This window comes from Hypanus sabinus, chromosome 12, assembly GCF_030144855.1.
Source record: "Hypanus sabinus isolate sHypSab1 chromosome 12, sHypSab1.hap1, whole genome shotgun sequence".
Classification (NCBI taxonomy): domain Eukaryota; kingdom Metazoa; phylum Chordata; class Chondrichthyes; order Myliobatiformes; family Dasyatidae; genus Hypanus; species Hypanus sabinus.
In genome coordinates this window covers 74,586,810-74,609,260 of record NC_082717.1, presented here as the reverse complement: position 1 = coordinate 74,609,260, position 22,451 = coordinate 74,586,810, and the positions used below count along the sequence as shown (strand labels likewise).

The 22,451-nt window shown below is 39.8% G+C and overlaps 1 protein-coding gene across 5 annotated transcripts in view; it reads right to left on the bottom strand.

Annotated features, from left to right (window-relative positions):
• Positions 1-22,451, bottom strand: part of pak5 (p21 protein (Cdc42/Rac)-activated kinase 5) — a 242,660-nt gene that overhangs the window by 98,094 nt on the left and 122,115 nt on the right. For 4 of the 5 annotated variants that reach the window (XM_059986226.1, XM_059986224.1, XM_059986227.1 and 1 more), the window contains exon 3: positions 5,100-5,323. In XM_059986226.1, coding sequence (XP_059842209.1) covers positions 5,100-5,303 — 204 coding nt within the window. In that variant the 5' untranslated portion in view covers positions 5,304-5,323. Of the gene's footprint in view, positions 1-5,099; positions 5,324-22,451 lie in introns of those variants that run through there. The other variant, XM_059986230.1, reaches the window with a different exon arrangement.

Here is a 22,451-nt window from a genome sequence, read left to right as displayed (position 1 = left end):
GCCAGTGCTTCACAAAGGGTGGGGGGAGTGGTGGGAAGAGTTTAAACCAGAGTTGCAGGAGGATGGAAACCAGAGCAGACAGTGTTGTGGTTATGGGGGAAAATATGGTTAAGCTGAAACACAAAGCCAGAAATCGAAAGGTTGAGCATGGTGGGACTAATGTTCTGAGTTGTGTGTAATTCAATGCAAGGAGTGTTGTAGGAAAGGCAGGTGAGATTAGGGCATGGATTGGTACGTGGAATTATGACATTGAAGCCATTGGTGAGAAACATAGAGGGGTAGGACTGGCAGCTCAATGTTTCAGGGTTTTGTTGTTTCAGACATGATAGAGTGGGAGAGATGGTAATACTAGTCAGGGAAAATATCAGAGCAGTGGTCATACAGGACGGACTGGAGAGCTCATCTATCAAGACTATATGGGTGGAATTAAGGAATAAGAAAGGGATGATCATGTTAGTTGAATTAGATTGTAGACCACTCAACAGTTAGTAGGATTTAAAGGAGCAAGAGATTGCAGATTGTTCAAGGTTGTGATAAGTAGATGATTTTAGCATATTGACTGAAAAAGGTTGGATGGGATAGTTTGTCAAATGTGTGCAGGAAAGTTCCCTTAATCAGTACATAGAGGTCACAACCAGAGAGAATGCGATACTAAATCTCCAATTAGGGACTGAGATAAGGAAAGTGACAGAAGTTTGTGCAAGGGAATAATTTGCATCTAGTGATCATAATGCTATTAGTTTCAAGATAGTTATGGTAAAGGATAGGTCTGATCCTCTGGTTGAGATTTTAAAATTGGAGGAAGACCAATTTTGATGGCATCAGAAGGACCTGGGCAAATGTTGATAAGGGACAGGTTGTTTTCTGGCAAAGACAAACTTGGTAAGTAGGAGGCCTTCAAAAGTGAGCACAGAGTTTGTATGTTTGTAACAGAATAAAAGGCAAAGAGAACAGGTTTAGGGACACTTGGCTTTTGAAAGATTTTGAGGCCCTGGTTAAGAAGTAGGATGAGGTGCATAGCAGACATAGGTAGAAAGGAGCAAATGAGATACTTGAAGAGTATAACTAATGCAAGGAATACTTAAGAAGGAAATCAGGAGGGCTAATAGGAGCTGAATGAGACAGGGGGAGAGCTTAAATGGATTTTTTGCATATGTACTTACTTAGGAGATGAACACAGTATCTATATAAGTGAGGCAAAGCAGCAGCGAGGTCATGGACTGCATACAGATTACACATGAGGATATGTTTGTTGTCTTGTGGTAAATTAAGGTGCATAAAGCCCAAGGGCCTGACAAGGTGTTCTCTTGGACCTTGTGGGAAGCTAGAGCAGAAATTTCAGGAGTCCTAGCAGAGATATTTAAAACATCCTTGGCCACGGATGAGGTGTCAGAGGATTGGAGGACAGCAAATGTTCTTCTGTTGTTTAAGAAGGGCTCTAAGAATAAGCTAGAAAATTACAGGCCAGAGAGTCTGACATCATTATTAAGTTACTGGAAGGTATTCTAAGGGACCAGATATGTAAATATTTGGATATTCAAAGACTGGTTAGGAATAGTTAACATGGCTCTGTGCATGGTAGATCATGTTTGAGGAAGTTACCAGGAAAGCTGATGAAGGCAAGGCAGTGGATGTTGTCCACATGGATTATAGCAAGGCACTTGACAAGGTCTCGCATTGGAGACTGAGTAGCTTGGCATTCAAGATGAGGTAGTAAATTGAATTAGACATTCGCTTCACAGGAGAAGCCACAGTGTGATAATAGATGGTTGCTCTCTGACTGGAGGCCTATGACTAATGGTGTGGCACAGGATTTGGTGCATTGTTGTTTGTTATCTATATCAACAATCTAGATGATAATGTAGTAAACTGGACCAGCAAATTTGCCAATGATATCAAGATCGGGGGCATAGTGGACTGATAGGAAGACTATCAAAGCTTGCGGCAGGTTCTTGACAAACTGGTAAAATGGGCTGAAAAAATGGCAGATGGAATTTAATGCAGACAACTGTGAGATGTTGCACCTTGGGAGGACAAGGCAAGATAGGGCATACAGTGAGTGGTAGGGCTATGAGAAGTATGGCAAAACAGAGTGATCTGGGAATAAAGATTTATAATTCCTTGAATGTGGCATCATAGGTGAACAGGGCTGTGAGAAAGTTTTGGGCATTTTGGTTTTCGTAAATCAGAGTACTGAGTACAGGAACAGATGGAGTTGGGATGTTATGTTGATGTTGACTAAGATGCTAGTGAGGCCTAATTAGGAGCATTGTATGGCTGGCCACCTACCTATGGGAAAGATGTCAATAAGGTCGAAACAGTACAGAGAAAATGTACAAGGATGTTTCCAGGACTTGAGGACCTGAATTATAGGGAAAGGTTGAATAGGTTCCTTGCAGAAGGAGAATGAGGGGAGATTTGATAGAGGTATACAAAATTATGAGATGTATAGATAGAGAAAATACAAGCAGGCTTTTTCTGCTGAGGTTGGGTGAGACTACAAATAGAGCTTATGAGTCAAAGCTGAAAGGTGAAATGTTTAAGGGGAACATGAGTGGGAACTTCTTCATTCAGAGGGTGGTGAGTGTGTAGAACCAGTTGCCAGCATATATGTGGATGGGGGTTCAATTTCAAAACTTAAGAGAAATTTGAATAGGTACATGGATGGGAGGGTTATGGAGGGCTATGATCCAAGTCAATGGGTCTAGGCAGATCTAAAGTTAGGCATGAACTAGATGTTCCAGAGATGCTGTTTCTGTGCTTTAATGTTCAATGGCTCTATCACTCTATGAGGCATATTTTCCCATGAACAAAATGACTCTACTTTATCAGTCCTTGCCTTTCCAAGCAACACACACAAAACATTGGAGGAACTCTGCAGGCTAGGCAGTATCTACAGAAAAGAGTATAGTCAACGTTTTGGGCTGGGACCCTTCATCTTGACTGGAGAAAAAAAGATGGGAGGAGGGAAAGAAGAAACACAAGATGATAGGTGACACTGGGACGGGGAGGGGTGAAGGAAAGAGCAAGGATGTTGAGTGTTGAAAGAGATATGGGGAGGAGAAGGGGGAATCTGACAGGAAAGGACAGACGACCATGGAAGAAAGAAAAGGGTGAACAGCATCAGATGGAGCTGATGGTCAAGTAAGGAAATAAGGGGAGAGAAGGAAATGGTAAAATGGTAATGGGGAATGGTGAAGAGGTGGGGGGTGCATTACTAGAAGTTCAAGAGATCGATGTTCATACCATCAGTTTGGAAGCTACCTGGATGGAATGTAGGGATATAAGGAGTTCCTCCTCCAACCAGAGGATGGCCTTATTGTGGCTATAGAGGAGGCCATGGACTGACATGTCAGAATGGGAATGGGAAGTGGAATTGAAATGGATGACCACTGGCAGATCCTGCGTCTCTTTATCTCATTTAGTATCTTTCTCTTCACTGATAGTAGCCTCGTCAGCTCTCCTTGCTGAGCTTCTTAAATAAAGGCACAACATTAATCACCCAACTCACAAAAATGCTGGAGGAACTCAGTAGGCCAGGCAGCATCTTCGGCAGGGTTTTGGACCGACTCTATTTTTTTTCCATAGATGCTGCCTGGCCTGCTGAGTTCCTCCAGCATTTTGTGTGTGTTGCTCAGATTTATAGCATCTGTAGATTTCCTCTTGTTCATGACATTAACTGCCCTTAAGTTTTCCGGTATCTCATCCCTTGCTCATAACGATACAATTATCTCCGCCAGGGCCTAGTCTTTTCTTTGCTATCGCTTCCCAATGTCCTAGGATACACTTGGTCAGGTCCCAGAGATATATCCACCTTTATGTACCTTGAGATCACCTGCAGCTCCTGTTTTGTAATGTGGACATATTTCATGAAGCCACTGAATTCTTTCCCGAAATCCCAAGCTCCCATGACCTACTCTGTCATAAATATAGGCAAGGAAATATTCATTTAAGATCATGCCTATCTCCTATGGACATGTGACTGTCTACATCCACATATAGACAATCATATAGATTATCTCAGTCTCTATTCTCTCTCTCTCTCGTTACTTTTCTGCTCTTTGTATACTTATGAGATCTGAGATCTCTGAGGATTCTCCTTTACCTTTCCTGTCAAAGCTGCCACTTTCCTATCACCTAACATGTGCTTCCTCTCTCCTATTGAAAAGCTCCATATCCTTTATAAACCTGGGTTCCTTAATCCCATCAGCCTTACTCTTCACTCTAACAGGAACATCCCTACTTCATTTTCAAAAGTGTCTCACTTGCCAGGCATCCATTTCTTCATCTGAAAACAGCCTCTCTCGATAAATCATTACGTTCCTGTCTAAATATATCTTTTGAGACACGCCAAGCTATAAGATCATACAAAACCAATAACAACAGTCTACTTAAGATATAACTACTTGTTCTATTTAAGACCTTACATCCATGGGTTGAAAAGCAACTCATTGAATTAAAAACATTAGGAGCTTGAACATGAGTATTCGTATGTAAGAATACTATTGGTCAAATATTGTTGAACTTTTTTTTCACTGTAGTTCAAATGATAGCCATGAGCTATCTTTTATTTAATTTCATTCTGCAAAGAGATAATGCTTTGGAGCAGTCTACAAAAATGGCCAATAACCTCCTGCAGCAGATAACAAAAAACTTCGTCATGTCTGTCTAATCATATTACAGTTTATGTACCTGACATAGGCAAAGCCAAACAGTTATTTCCAATCCCACTGCTCTTAAGCTTGTAGCAGGAAATCTGAAATTACCAACATTTCTCACCACATTAATCTAACTTGAGACACAATAACAAGGACACAGAACCTCCATATTATCATAGCAGTATTACCCACTTTCTAATTTGGTAGATATGCATGCAAACCAATTATATTATACTTTTACACCATCATGTGGCAAATTACCCAAGTTACAAGTAGGACAATGATTAAGCCTGGGTTATTACTTATATACCATTCACTTCAAGTTATAAGTTGTAACTGTTCAATAGTTACATTATACTAAGAGCAGGTGGATTCTCAATATAATAAATGCAAAATGTGAAACTAAACAGATATTACATGATAATGGACAAAACATTGTACCTTCATAGGTGCTAGCTGTATAGGTGTGATACATGATGGATCAACCATAGGTTTTGGCCGATTTGCTGTATCTGCGAGCAAGCTTTGCCATTGCTGAGGAAGTCCTGTGAATTTCTGCTCATGATGGTCAAATCCTGTATGAACCCGATGTTCAAAATTAGAAGGTGCAGAGATTTCAAGGCGCTTCTTCTTCTTGCCAAACATGCTGGACCATTCTAATAGACCTACAAAAATATTGGGGGTCAAAATATGAAAAGCTGTCAAACAATCATCTTACCATGAAAAAGAGGAGATCTGCATTAAATTAGTGTAAATCAAATCTATAACAGGTAACTTTTAGGACGTAATACATTTATATTTAAAATAGGGCAATGCAAGCAGAATATATGAAATATAAAAAATATTAAATGCATACATATCTCATACATTATGATGAGAACAGACCTTAGGTATCATTGGATTTGCAGGTCAGTATAGAAAACATTATCCAAGCCAACCTCAAAGCAAATCATTGAAATTAAAACATTCAGAAAATGCTGGAAACACATAGAAGGACAAGGAGCATCTTTGGAAAGAGCTGCAGTTAATATCTCAGTTCAAAAACCCTTCCTCAGAACTGAGGCAGCGGAAGAAAAAGCAAGTTAGATTTGTGCTGCACTAGAAGTGGACAAAGGATGGATAGGAAAAGGAAACACGTCAGAGCGAGCCAAACAGTTTGCTTTGAGAATAAATTCTGGAGGTTATCCAGTTAATGAGCCAGTTTAAAAAAAAGAGCGAATATGAACAACATTTACCAGTGCAGTGAGTGAAAATACAAAGGAATGTGAAAAGGTGCAAAATGCAGGGCTGCAGAAAATGCTCAGCAGGTCAAAGATATTAATGGAGAGGGGGGAAAAAAAACCTTAACTAATATCACAGATAAATCACCTACAGAAGAAATGGTCAGTCAGTTCTGATAAAGATAGGGAAAATGACTTGGTTGTAATTTAAGAATTTGATATTGAAAGAGGAAGGTACAACATGTCAAATCAAAGATAAGGCACAGTTCATCAAATTTATGTTCAGCAGATTACACAAATATGGGAGGCCACAAATATATAGCTCAGGGTGGGAATGGGATGCCAAACTAAGGTGGCAGATGACATAGAGATCTGTGTCAGCCCTGCAGAGGGAATGTAGGTACTTTTCCAAATAAAGGAGAGCACATCATGAACCCCTGAATGCAGTATTTATTTATGATTTTATTCATTTTCTCTATAGAGGGGAATGATGAGAAAGACACTTCAGGATGAGACCCTTTGCCAGGAAGGGAAGAAAGAGGACAAAAATCAGAATTAAAGTGTGGGCGGAAGGTGGGAAGCATGAACCCTTGAGTGTTATGTGAATCCAGGTGAGAAGGGGAAGATAGAAGGGCAGAGAATAATGTGAGAAACCGGAAGGGGATAGCTAGAGGAAGAGGAATCTGATAAGAGAAGACAGTAGACATGGAATAAAAGGAAGGAAGTGGGGGACAAAAAAGTAGTAGCTGGTTTTGGGCAGTTCATGAGATGAAAAGAGAAGTAAGTAGGCCAGAGAGATAAAGGAAAGCAAAGAGGGAGGGTGAAAACACAGGGGAATGATTATCGGAAGTTAAGAGAAATCGATGTTGTTGCCATTGGATTGGAAAATATCAAGATGGAATATGAAGTGTTGCTACTCCCATCTGCTTTTGGTCTCAACATGACAGTAGAGGAAGCCATGGACAAACTTCTCAGTGTGGGAATAGGAAATGGAATTAAGCTGGCTTTTATGACGGATGGAGCATAGTTAATTGACAAAGCAATCCCCCAATCTACTGTATGTCAGGTCTCACCGATATGAACGAAGACATACTGGGAACTCTAGATACAATATTTGACCCCATTGGATTCATGTGTGTGTCTCACCAATGCGGAAGAGGCCACACTGGGGGCACTAAATAACGTGAAGTGTAGATTCACCTGGAAAGACTGTTTAATACCCTGAATGGTGCTGAAGTAGGAGGTGCAGGGATAGGTGTAACACTTAGCACAAAAGCAGCGATAAGTACCTACTGGGGGATTGGTAGGGAGGGACAAGTGGAGAAGGGAATTGTGGAGAGAGTGATCCTTGTGGAAAGCAGAAAGGGGAAGATGTGCCTAGTGATGGGATTGTGATGGAGATATGGTTGCAGAGAATGGTGTTGGATGGGGAGGCTAGCGAAGTGTTAGGCAAGGACAAGAAGAACCCCATCGGTGTTACATTGGGGATAGTAATGAGGTGGAAATGTGTTTGAGGGCTTCATTGACAGCAGTTTTCTGATAAAAAAAAGGGAGAGTATCATGGATGTCCTTGAAATGAAAGACTCATTGCATGAACAGATGCATTGGAGACGGAGAAACTAAGAGAAGGGCATTTTTGCAAATGATAGGTTGAGAAGAGATATGGTCAAAATAACAATGGAAGTCACTGTGGATTTGTACCAGATGTTGGTGGATAATCTGTTCTGGATATAGAGACAGATCAAGAAAGGAGAGAGAGGTGTCAGAGATAAACCAAGTGAATTTAAGGGTGGGGTGGAAGTTGGTGGTGAAGTTGTCAATGCAACAGAGAAAGAGTTGCAGAACATTCCCAGCATACGTTTGGAACATTGACTCACGTAGCCAATGAAAAGTCAGATATAAGTTGGGCCCATGTGAATGCTCATATACCTTTAGCCTAAAAAAAAGGGAAGAGCTGAAAGAAGAGTTGTTAAGGGAGAATATCAGTTCTCTCAAATGTAGGAGGGTGGTAGTGGTGAAGGGAAAATAGTTGGGTCTGTTATCAAAGAAAGAAACAGAGGCTTAAGATCTACCTGATAGGAGATAAAATGTTCATTTCAAATCATTTTCAAATGCTCCTTTCAATAACTGATTGTCTAAAAAAAATTGAATGATATTTGAAAACCTCTTTCTACAGCGTGTATTTGGTAGAATCATACCATCAATGAATGTAGGGAATGTCAGTATTTCATATTGAACATGAATTCAATTTATCTTGTGATTTCTGTCTCAGGGGTTGTCATCAGAACATCTTTCAAGAGTATGAACCCTTGCAAGGAGTCAGGCTCTGATGGTGTATCTCATAGGGCATTGTAAACCCATGCCAACCAACTGGCAGGTGTGTTCAAGGACATCTTCAATCTTTCTCTGCTGTAGTTGGATGTTCCCACTTGCCTCAAAGGTGTGGCAATAGCAGTGCCCAATAAAAGGGTAAGGTGCCTCAGCAACTATCACCCAGAAACAATCACATCTACTATGATGAAGTACTTTGAGAAGCTGGTCATGGCCAGAACCAACTCATGCCTTAGCACAGACTTCTACCTTTTACATTTCAAAATCAACACTGGTACACCTCATGCTTATAGCCCACTGCTCTACTCTCTCTAAACAAAGACGTGTTGTTAGGCACAGCTCATATTCTATCTATAAATTCACTGATAACACAACTATTGTTGGCAGAAGTTCAGATGGTGATGAGGATGTATACAGAAGAGAAACAAATCAGCTGGTTAAGCGGTATTGCAACAACGACCTTCACTCAACACCATTAAGGCCAAGGAATTGACTGTGGATTTTAGGAAGGGGAAGTCAAGATAACACATTCCAGTCCTCATTGAGTGATCAGCAGTAGAAAGGATGAGCAGTTCCAGGTTGCTGGGAGTCAACAGCTTTGAAGATCTATCCTGGTCCAAACATACTGATGCAATTAGAAAAAAGGCATGACAGCAGCTATATTTCATTAGGACTTTGAGGAGATTTGGTATGTTACTAAAGACTCAGCAAATTTCTACAGCCTACTGTGGGAAATATTCTAGCTGGTTGCATCACCATCTGGTATGGAGGGGTTGCAGCACAAGATTGGAAGAACCTGTAGAAAGTTGCAAACTTAGCCATCTCCATCTTGGGCATTAGCCTCCTCAGCATTGAGGATATCTTCAAAAAGCAATGCCTCAAAAAGGCAGCATCCATTATTAAGGATCCCAGTCATCCAGGACATGCTTTCTTCTTGTTGTTACTATCAAGGAAGTGGTGCAGGAGTCTAAAGACACACACTGAACATTTTAGCATCAGCTTCTTCCTTTCTGTCAGATTTCTGAATGGATCATGAACCCATGAATACTACCTTACCATTTTATTTTCTTTTTTGCTCACTTTTTGCACAGTAGATTTAATATATCTAATATTCTGTATACAGTATTGTACAAAAGTCTTCAGCACATATATACAGCTAGGATGCCTAAGACCTTTGTACAGTACTGTATTTGTCAATGTGCAGCAAAATTGTTAATCTGGCAAGGACAGTGTGCCAGGGGAGGGGTGTAGGACAGGTGGCAGATAAGTAGTACTGTGGCGGGGGGGTGGGGGTCAAGGGTGGAGACATATCCAGCCCTGAGACACCAGGCAAAGTCATTTGATTCCAAGGAATTGGATAATTTATGTTTTCAGTATGTCTCTCTGGTGCTTCCCACTCCCTCTCCCTTCCCCTTTTCCCAAACATAATTCATTCCCCTCTACTTATTCCCTTCCCACTCTCAGTCCACAACAGAGACCTATATCACAATCAGGTTTATCATCACTCATATATTTCATGATTTTTTTTAGTGGCAGTAGTACAGCGCAATACATAAAATCATTAAAGTATTGTGCAAAAGTCTTGGGTCCCCTAGCTATATATATATGTGCCTAAAACTTTTGCACAGTATTGTAAATTTCTTTTGTAATTTATAGATCTGTAAAATTATTATATATTGCAATGTACTACTGCTGCAAAACAAGAAATTTCACGACATGTGCCTGCGATATTAAACTTGATTCTGATTCTGAATTGAATCTTGAACCACCATAGTAAATCATGAAATACTCAAGTGGACATGGTTTTGGATATAATCCAATTCTTGTATTAAAATCCCTAATTCTTTATGCTACTTCCACCAATTCTGCCCAGAAATGCAGTGGAATTCCCCATGCTCATTATTTATGCTTTCAATCAAAATATGACTGATTCAGCTGCATCTTTTTATGAGGGTGGAAGGGAAGTATGAAGTTGCATCATCCCAAACAATAGAACCATGGTAAAGTACATCACCAAGGAGTTCAATGCTAATTGCTGGTCAAAATGAAGCCACTCCCCCTCTGATAATTGGTGAATTACACAGAGACTATTCCAGGTTAGTTAATATAAAATAATTGTGCGTTCTCCATTTTAAGCTGCAGCTCAACAAGGTTCATGTTGGGTGATATCAGGTAATATCAGTCCAGTAAAGTCCAAAAAGTAGAAAGCAAGCCAGGCACTTGGAAGGCTCCAGGTCAAAGTTCTGCAGCACAAAGGCATTTGCCTCTCCACTAAACTGAAGGTTTACAATCCTGTTGTGGTCTCGTCACTTCTATATGGCTGTGAAACCTGGACACCGTATCGCAGACATGTCAAACAGCTTGAACAATTCCACAATTGCGCTCTGCAATCAATCATGCAAATCCACTGGCAAGACCGTATCTCCAATCTGACAGTCTTGGACTGAGCCAATTCCACAAGCATTGAAGCCAAGGTTTTGAAGGCTCAGCTCAGATGGACTGGCCATGTGATCCGCATGGATGAGTTCAGAATGCCGCGTCAGTTGTTCTACGGAGAACTGGAGCAGGGCAACCATGCCCAAGGTCGCCCAAGGAAGAGGTACAAGGACAACCTCAAGTCAAACCTTAAATGGGCCAAACTCCAGCCCCGCGATCTCGAACACACTGCTGCTGATCGGTCCAAGTGGCGCAATCTATGCTCCAAGGCAGCAAACAACTTACAAGCCAACTGGCGCATGCAGTGCCTCAAGGCGAGTCAAGAAAGAAACAGGAAGGTGTCCACTCCTGCCCCAACAGGCAGTGTTCCTTGTCCCATCTGCAACCGTATCTGCACTTCGGACTTCGGCCTCAAAAGTCATATGCGTGCCCACAGACGTTGACTACGCTACACATTCGTCTTCCTCGGACTTCAAGAGACTACTACTAAATCCTTCACTTTTCATAGATAAAGTCTGAATGTTACCCAAAATCTACTGCAGTTTTGGGTTTCCAGAATCTATAGTTTATTGCCTTAGAATTTTTACATATTTTAGTGCTTGTGTGTATGCTTTAACAAGTACAAAAACAAAAGAGCATTCTAAAGGCTACACTCATCCTAAAACTGATGAATTATGAATTAAATATAAGTTTGCATTTAGTATATGCTGCAAAAGTAAGCAGATAAAACAATTACTGCATGAAAATGCTCTTTAACAATGCACATAACCATATCCTGGCTTATTTCTGAAATGCACAGTAACAACTGGAAGAAGGTGGTAGCTAACATTTTAATTTCATGCATACAAAAATTGAATTATTCCTGAAAATTGGTTAGCAATTATTTCAGTAAATTTTGGTTAACAAATAACACCTACTTTAATTTCATTTAATGGAGAAAAAAATCTGAAGATCCACTACAACATACAAACTCTACAGTAGTGAATAAACAGCCCAAAATGTCGACTATTCATTCATTGCAGTGTGTGTTGTGTATTGCTCTGGATTTTTTCAGTGTCTGCAGTATTTATTGTGTTAAAGATTCAATGGTATATAAAAAGATTACAGTGACAAAGAAGTTCACAATGAGCAGAATTTGAAAGAAAACTGAAAGCTTGTTTAAAATATATGCTGGGAAGGTTTCCTTTTAGCAGAAAATGAAGAAGAATATGGATAAGAATGTGTAATGAGGAGAAGTAGATTCCCCTTCGTCATCAACGATGGTGACTTGCCCACTTGCACTTCATCTATTTCTTGCATACCTGCTCATTATCTCTCCCCCATCCCATTTAATTCAGGACAGCAAGGAGTTTCCTCGGTTCTCATCTTTCATTCCATCACCCTTAACACAGTAGCCTCTGTTATTTCTGTCAATTATTTCTTTATTCCATTACCCTGATCTCCTCTCCCCCACCTCCACCACAGGGACCACTTTCCTTCTCATCCACTCATCTATCCTAATCCATACCTTCCCTGGCACTTTCAAAATGAGCAAAGCTTCACATGCACCTCTTCCATCCTGGTTTACTACATTCCAGTGTGCATAATTGGATCTCCTCTATGTTGCTGAAATAAGTGGACTAGACAAGAGGACTATTTTGTGGAGCACCAGCATTCTGTCCTCAATGGACATCTTGAGCTTTCATTTCATTAATATTTTCACTCCCCTTCCCACTCCCAGACTGATCTATATGTCCTTAACATTTTCCATTACTATGGAGAGGCTAAACACAACTTGGAAAACACAGCCTGATGCATAGCTTAAAACCCCAATAGTATGAGCATTGAATATTCCCATTAAAGGTAACACACACACCATATTCTCCCCCTCCTTTCCACCAGCCAACAAACTCATCCATCCACATAGTTTTCTTCCCCCTTCACTCACCTCGGTTATTCCCTTCTTCACCTGGTTCCATCTGCCCAACATCCCTTCCTCATCTGGCTCCACTTAACACTCACCCATCCTCTATCCAGCAACCCTCCATTCTCCACATCTGTATCCCAACCCCACTTGTGCTGCTATATATTGGCAATACTTTCTCTTCTCTTTCAGTCCTGATGCAAGGTCTCAACCTGAAATGGTTTTGCCTACATAGATGCTGAGATCTTCCAGAATTCTGTTTTTTTTTTTTGTTAAGGATTTACAAAAGATTGGAGTCTATGCGCTGAAGGGTGGAGGAATCTTGAATTAAGCTGGTAGCACAGTTAGGATGCAATAAAGCCAAATAGGAGTACACAGTGTGAGAGAAACTTCACTTAATGACTACATTGACAAATTTGGAAAAAGAGTTATATACTATGTATATATATATATAGGAGTTAACAGAAAAATGAGGACAGAAATCAAGTAAAAGATAAAAATCAAGTATTTTATAGTATGAAGCAAGATCAGATGTGATTGTTATATATGTATAGGTGGATCCAACTAGGCTTGCCAATTGACAGAATCCCAGTATTTTCCATAATCTCATTCAATATCAAATGTGTGGATAGAAGGGAATTAGGGTTTGGGTTAAGTGTGCCAACTTTATCCTAGTGATCGGAAACAATATTTTTAGTCTGCTTAATTTTAATTGGCAAAAATTCTGATACATCTAGAATGACTTAATGCTAGATAAGTAACAATATTAAGAGATGGAGACTGCGGGTAATCAAAGGTAAAATACAAATAACAAAATGGTGATGTTGAATCAACAATGGTAAAACGTATTTCGAATAACAAAATAGAACCAAACAAGAATAGTAAAAGTGCTACAAGTATCACTACAAGCCAATCATAAATGCACCTAATTACAAATATTTTGTACTTACATAAGAACATAAGAAATAGGAGCAGGAGTAGACCATCTGGCCCCTCCAGCCTGCACCATTATTCAATAAGATCATGGCTGATTTGGCCATAGATTCATCTCCACCTACCAGCCATTTCCCCATAACCCTTAATTCCCCTACTATGGAAAATCTATCCAAACTTGTCTTAAATATATTTTACTGAAGTAGCCTCCACTGCTTCACAGGGCAGAGAATTTCACAAATTCACCACTCTCTGGAAAAAGCAGTTCCTCCTCATCTCCATCCTAAACTTACTCCCACAAATCTTGAGGCTATGTCCCCTAGTTCTCTGCTCACCTACCAGTGGAAAGATCTTTCCTGCCTCTATCTTATCTATCCCTATCGTAAGTTCATATGTTCTATAAGATCTCTTTTCGTTCTTCTGAATTCCTGCGAGTACAGTCCCAGGCGACTCAATCTCTCATAATAGTCTAACCCCTCATCTCTGAAATCAACCTAGTGAAACTCCTCTGCACTGCCTCCGAAGTTAGTATATCCTTCCTCAAGTAAGGAGACCAGAACTGCATGCAATTCTCCAGATGTGGCCTCACCAGTACCCTGTACAGTTGCAGCATGACCTCCCTGCTCCTAAATTCAATCCCTTTAGCAATGAAGGCCAACATTCCATTTGCCTTCTTGATAGCCTGCTGCACCTGCAAACCAACCTTTTGTGATTTATGCACAAGCATTATTACCATTTAAATAATAATCTGCTCTTTCATTTTTCCTTCCACAGTGGATGACCTGGCATTTACTAACATTGTACTCCATCTGCCAGACCCTTGCCCACTCACTTAACCTATCTATATCTCTCTGCATACTCTCCATATCTTCTGCACAATTTGCTTTCCCACTCAATTTAGTATGATCAGCAAACTTAGATACACTACACTCGGTCCCCTCTTCCAGTTCATTAATGCATCTTGTGAACCTGCAGGCCCAGCACTGAACCCTGCAGCACACTACTAATCACTGATTGCTACCCAGAGTAACACCCATGTATCCCAACTCTCCACTTTCTATTAGTTAACCGATCCCCTCTCCATACTAATACATCACCACCAACTCTCTGCATCCTTATCTGCTGGATAAGTCTTCTATGTGACACCTTATTGAACGCCTTCTGGAAATGCAAGTAAATAACATCCAGCTGCTCCCCTCTATCCAATGCGCTCTTTACCTTTGCTGAATCCATGCTGCGTCTGCCTGATAGATCCATTAGAAGAGGCCTTGCTATTTCTTCCTTAATGATAGCTTCAACTACAATAATTTCTAGGGTAGGGACATGTTCGGCACAACCTTGTGGGCCGAAGGGCCTGTATTGTGCTGTAGGTTTTCTATGTTTCTACAAATGTTAAATGAACTGGCCTATAATTACCTGCCTTTTGCCTACATCCTTTTTTGAAGAGTGGCATGACATTCACCATCTTCCAATCCGTCAGGACTGCCCAGAATCCAGAGAATTTTGGCAAATTATCACCAAAGCCTCTATTATAACTTCTGCCATTTCTTTCAGTACACTGGGATGCATTCCATTAGGACCAGGGGACTTGTCGTCTTCAGGCCCACAAGTTTGCTGAGCACTACCCCTTTAGTGAAAACTATTGTATCAAGGTCCTCACCTCCTATTGCATGCATAACATCACTCTTTGGCATGTTAGATATGTCCTCCACCATGAAGACCGACACTAAATAGTCATTCAGAGCCTCGGCCATTTCTTCATTACTCAATATCAATTCCCCCTTCTCATCCTCCAAGGGACCCACATTCATTTTAGCCACCCTTTTCTGCTTTATATAATTATAAAAACTTATACTATCTGTTTTTACATTTTGTGCTACTTTATGTTCATAATATATCTTCCCTTTCTTTATTGCTCGCTTAGTGGTTCTTCGTTGCTTTTTAAAGTTTTCTCAATCTTTCAGTTTCCCATTACTCCTGGTGACTTTGAATCAAGATTTGAATCAAAAACTTTCTTTTTGAAACTGTAATTGTGACTGATGATTCTTTGCAATGTTTATCCACAAAAATGAATTGTCAGGACACTTGGTTGAACCTAACAGCTGAACCAAACAGAACATTAATTTTGGACTGGTTTTTAAAATGGGTGTTTACAATCAGGTGTTTACAAGTTGTTGATCAATTTCTGCTTCATAACAAAGGTAATTCAAAGCTAAGACAGTTATAATAACTTGGATTTCTATCACTGTCCCATTTCTAATATATGATCAGGCATATCCAGATCAGTAAGTGATTTTTATTTTGAAGCTTTCAAAAGTACCCAACCACAAATCTCAATTTTGGTGCATATTTTGGAATTTTTTTTTCCATACTGTTTTTAACATGTTACAGTTTCACCGTATGTGGCACTACCTGAGAGCTTTTTTTGTTATCTTTTGAGATCCTAGCAACAGACTCTAGTACTTAGAAAAATTATCAATCTAAAATTCAGTAAACAAAATCAACCAACAGGAAAACTACAATGTGGCTTATCTTTTCAATTCTAAGTAGCAAAGTTATGAAATCAGCATCTGGTTTGCATTATAGATAACTTATTCAATTTTCAATTGTTAAAGAAATATACTTTGGATAAATTAAAAATTAAATGACTAGCTTGCTATTTTGCTTACGGCTGTATTTTGTATTCTTAAATAAGCTGAATGCCAAGCGAAAGAATGCTGTAGACAGTGTATTTATTATGGTACCAATCACTGGCATGACATTTTCTTCTCCAGTTCAAAAAGGACAGATTAATGGCTTGTGCTTGAAGTTACCAGCTGTAATCTGAATCAGTTGTTGGTCTGATCACCACTGATTCTCGTGATGGCACTTTGAAGGGCAAAGGTCAGGGAATTGACTACTTTGTGTCTCTGGGTCAAAATGTAAAGTACCATTGGCTGAAATTAAATAAATCACTCTGAAGTGCAGAACATGTTTTGTCAGAAGTTTTCAACGAAAGATTTAGTGTTCTCACCTATAATAATTTTCCCTGCACCATGCCATATTTAGAAGATTGTTCTGAATTAGTTCAGTTTAAAAGTGAGAAGCCTACAAACTTAAATTACCAAATACCATATAATTTTTGGAATAGTATGACCCAGTTTAAGATGTAGTTGGTGAAACACAGTGACAACTTGCTGGTAGCAAACAAAACTACAAATTACTACATTAAACACACTTTTTCTCGGATACAATCGCTGCAATGCATAACTTGTAATTCCCTTCCGGAGTTGAGCTTTTGAAGCGCATGTACCACCTGTCATTCTGGCTGTGTGAACTGAAGTCTTGAGGTTGCGGGACAGTTACAGCGTGGTGTGTATGTGCCAAATTGAGGTGGCGGAGCCTGAATGAACACAAGAGCAGGGAATGAGCCAACATTTGGATTCAGAGGCAATTTGATGCAGCAGAACCGAGGCGAGAGAGAGTCTAAGTGGCAGGTCCCAGGCCCAGATCCGACAGCAAGGAACAACCCGAGTTTGCTGCTGGGCCAGATTGAAAAGGCAAGGGCGTTGGGGTCAGAGGCGAGGGCTGAGCCAGTGATCAGCTCACTCACTACTCCGTGAGGTTTACTCATCATCTTTATGCAGAACTAAGGCAGTGGCCTGCAACTAACAGCCTCCTGGATTGGCTGCAGTGATGGCTGGCTTTGTGGCTGTGGACTCACTTTCATGAACTTCAGTTGCTTACTTTTATTGTTTGCACGATTTATTTCTTTTTCCTGCACACTGGGTGTTTAATGGTCTTTTCAAAAAATGGGTTCTATTGAGTTTCTTTGTTTTGTGGTTGCCTGTAGAGGGATGAATCTCAAGGTCGTATATAGTATATGTACTTAGATAATAAATGTGTTTTGAAATTCAAAATAAACTGTGTACACATCAGCTTTGCAGAACAGACCATTCTGGATAAGGCCATCACACAAATTAAATCAGAATATATCTAAACTGGTGCTGAAAAGTTCTGTCTATCAAAACCAATTAAGATGCTTGGCTATTTTATCTCTTAATGAGGTCTAGATGGCCTTACAGCAATAATCAAAATGTTCACCTCTGATCAGGGAAATGACACCGAATTATACAGACTGGCTGATAAAATATATTTTTATTCAGCTTTATTAATAATGCACATAACAAGATCTACAGGTACAAGCTGCATAAACTTTGCTTATCAATTCATGCCCATGATAGACATAAGTTAATATTTGAGATTACAAGTTTAAAATGTGTTAGATAATCCAAAGAGCATTATAAATAGTGAGTTTTCAGTGCATATCAGGTCCTCAACAATATGCACCTATTGGGGAAACAGCTGTAGGAGGTGGCATACCTCATGTTCCCATATCCAGGCACACAAGTGCAGAAACCCAGAACTTCCAAGTACTTCCCTCTTTCCATTTCTTGACTGCGCTCCAACATAAAAACCTCATGGAGATCAGTGCTTTGCAACAAGTTATGCGAATTGCTCAGCACTGAAAGATAGGAAAATCTGTTTTTAAAGATATCTATATGGTGGGTTGGACCTGATGTACAAACATTTCCATTCATTTGAAAGGAAAACAACAGATTCTAGGACAGAAGATAAACAGCTTGAATCATCTGCATTTAGTCAAATGTTACATTGTTCATGGTCCTTCATTATTACATTGTAATAGCTTATCTTTTAATTGCTTAACTAAATCTAACAGCTTTTCTTTTATAAAGTAATAACTTCTATTTATTCAGTTTGTAAATTGCATCAGCCAAGTTTGTGCCCAGCCTCTTAGAAGTTTTAAAGTCCTTCACAATTCATAATCCAACCATTTTAGTTTCATGGACAAAATTAAAGAATACATTTAGTTCCATCATCCAAATTATTGATAAGAAACATAAATGGCTGGCACTCAAGCACAGATTCCTGCATTCCTCACTAGTTATGGCTTCTTTCAATCCTATTCACTGTTTCCTATCCCTATGCCATAACGTTACTCCAATGCTCAATTTTGCACACTAACCTGTACTTGTGACTTTAGACAAGTAAACCACAGCTATTGGCTCTTCTTTACCAATTACATTAAAACAAAATGTTATTTACTTTTTACAAATCCACATTTACTTAAGCTAATCCTGCAAATTTTTTTAAGTATCCATAATGTTTGCTTTTAAGTGAGATGTTAGTTATTGAATTGCATAGTAATTGCTGCAGTTTTAAATTAATGAAATGCTCTTTGGTGCTGTGTAAAATTACTGTTTTCATTAAACAGTAAAATACATTTAACCATTCATATTAAGAACCAAATTTCTTTTGAAAAAACAAATATATTAAGATATGAATTATTATATATATCCATCAATTTTTAATAAGAGAAAAATTACGACCTCCGGAAATTCATCTCACATGCGAAGTGGCAATTCCAGACCAAACTTGAATCATAAAAGGATGTTCAACAGCTGTGGCAAGATTTGAATGCTATCACTTCCTACAATATAAAACCAAGCAACATATGTGACAACAAGGTTTCATTCACAGATGAGCTCATACCTTTTATGTTCACTTTGACTGACAAAACATGGAGGCACTGTTACGAAGGTGAAGCAACTCTGAGGGGCCGAAGGGTACAAAGTCGCCCCCTCCTTTTTGAGAATCGCAAGATCGCTATTATTTCGGGTCTGGGACTCAGGAAATGAGGGAGATACACATCATGAGAGAGGGAGACGCAGAATACACAAGGTTTGGAATGTGTCCTGACATCAGCGAAACGGAACCACTGACTACTGCTATTGTCTCTTGGAGAAGGAATTGTGTACTGAGTACTGTACTATTCATTGAAACCCCTCAGGGGACAACCAGAGTGGTCTGGTTGAGGGATTGCATCATCCCAACCTGATTGACATCTGAGATCCCGTGAGTGAGGATAAAAGACGGGTCTGAGGGAACACCCCTTTAGATGCACCAGGAGAAACGCTAGAAATCCCCTGACAGCGTTTTATAGCGAAAGCCAGTGGAGGCTTGTGTGCGTCCTCCATTGCCTGGGTGGCGAGCTCACCATGGAAGAACGGTTTAGCTAAAGGAGAGGTCACACTTGAATGGCCACGACATCGAGACACCTGATGGATCGAAATCATAAAAGGAAAACCGGCAGGTTTTTCTCCAAATCTCTCTCACTCTCCAACAATTGCAACACAGCGGTCCCCAACGGCTGCAGCCTGTATGAACTGAAAGAACTATATATTTCCATCGGACAATACATTATCCCCTAGACAACGATAGAGCTTATTTCTTATTGATTATTATTATACCCGCACTTTTAGATTTAGTATTGACAACGTATTTTATTTGTATATTTGCATTGATAGTATTTTTGTGTATTTTTACTAATAAATACTGTTAAAAATTGTATCATCAGACTTCAACGGACGTCTCTATCTTTGCTGGTAAGTCACCCAGTTACGGGGTTTGTAACAGCACCTTCACGAATTCTTACAGCCCCCAACAACCTTTTATTTTCTGTCTCTAAAGTTGAAGTGAGAGCATACTTTTGGACAGTGAACCTACGGAAAGCACCTGGCTCAGACACTGTCTGAGTACTGAAGACCAGTACTAATCAATCGGCTAACCTCTCACTTCAGTGGTGAGGTACCCACCTGCTTCCAGTAGGCTTCAATTATACCAGTGCCCAAGAATAACATGGTAACCTGCCTCAAAGACTTTCACCCAGTAGCTCTTACATCCACAGTGATGAAGTGTTTTGAGAGGTTAGTGATGAAACATATCAACTCTTGCCTGAGGAGCAACATGAATCTACTCTGATTTGCCTAACAGCACAAGAAATCAACAGCAGATGCCATCTCATTGGCTCTTCACTCAACCCTGGAACATCGGGACAGTGAAGATGCACACATCAGGATGCTCTTCATTGACTACAGCTCTGCATTCATCACTATTATCCCCTCAAAACTAATCAATTAGCTCCAAGATCTTGGCCTCAATACCTCCTTGCACAATTGGGTCCTCGATTACCTCACTTGAGGACCTCAGTCATTCTGGATTGGCAACAATATCTCCTCCACAACCGCCATCAATACAGATACACCACATGACTGTGTGCTTAATTCCTGCTCTACTTGCTTTATACTTAGGGCTGTGAGACACAGTTGAAGCACGTTTAAATTTGCTGATGACACTACTGTTGTTGGCCAGATCACTGGTGAATCAGCATAGAGGAGGGAGATTGAAATCTGGCAGAATGGTGCCACAACAACCTCTCACTCAATGCCAGCAACAATAAATAGCTGATTATTGACAATGAGAGGAACAAACCAGAGGTCCATGAACCAGTCCTCAACAGGGGATCATACATGGAGAGGATCAGTAATTTAAAATTCCTTGGTGTTACCATTTCAGAAGATCTATCCTGGGGGCCCAGTACACAAGTGTTATTACAAAGAAATCACAGCAGTGCCTCAACTTTCTTAGAAGTTTGTGAAATTTCAGCACATCATACAAAACTCTGGTAAACCTCTGTAGATGTGCGCTGGGGAGTATATTGACAGGTTGCATCACAGCCTGTTATGGAAACACCAATGCCATTAAACGGAAAAGCCTACGGAAAGTAGTGAATAAAGCCCGGTCTATCATGGGTAATGCACTCCCCACCATTGGGCACATTTACAAGGAACATTGTCACAGGAACAGAGCATCCATCATTAGGAATCCCCACCAACCAGTCAATCACTGTTGCCATCAGTAAGGAGGTATAGGAGCCTCAGGACCCATACCACAGGTTCAGAAACAGTTATTACTTCCCCAACCAGAAGGCTCTTAGACCAGAGAGGACAGCCTCAGTCACATCACCCCAAGGATGAACCAATTCCACAACCTAAGGACTCTACAATGTCTTCTTTGATATTTTCTTTCTTTCTATTTATCTATCTATCTATTTATTATTTTGTGTTTTTCCCCCTATTTTCTATTTACACAATTTGTTGTCTTTTGCACATTAGCTGCTTGTCTTTGTTGTGTGCAGTTTTTCATTGATCTATTGTGTTTCTTTGTATTTACTGTGAATACCCACAAGAAAGTGAATCTTAGGGTAATATATGGTGACATTGATGAATTTTGATAATAAATTTACTTTGAACTTTCAAACTGTGAATTGTGGCATTGATGATTTTATTTAAATGCATATCATCCAGAAAACATAAATTGCAGAAAAACATGACCAGACTTTATGCTGAATGCCTAAAATTCTAAAGACATGAACAAACATGGACATCTTAATCTTGTTCAACAATGATGGGTGTTGTAATCAATGAGAAGCTCTGCCATAGTAATCGGATGCCAGTATATAGCAGAGGATCTGAAATCCTATTCATCTGATCAGAGAAGGTAGGACTGGAGCAAACAATGCAAAGGGAAAGAAACATGTCTTCTTTGTTCAGTATGGCTTAATACTTTAAATTATTAATTAGAAAGAAAGATGTACTTCTTTTTAATAATCTTCATGTTTCAAAAAATATAAGTACTGTATGTTGAATAAAATTGAAGAGTCCTCACAACATTGACAACTAGCATAGGTGAGACAGGGCTTTACTAACTATTGATGCTTTCAGGAACATTTTGGTACACTGAGGTTAGAGATGGAATCCTGATGCACATCAGCTCTGGCAGGATGTGCAGGTCATTACTGCCTACAAATCAACACCTAACATCATGAATGGTTGTGTTGTTTCACTCCCAGATAAGCTTATGCCTTTTACGCACACTTTGAAAGAAAGAATAAAACTATACCTGTGCAAGTCATTGCAGCAGCTGGTGACTCTCTGATCTCCACCTCGAAGGCAAAGGTCAGAACATCATTCGAGGTTGAATCCCTGTAAAGCATCAGACACTGATGCTGTACCTCATAGGGCTCTGAAAATCTCTGCCAACCAACTGGTGTGAGTGTTCAAGGACATC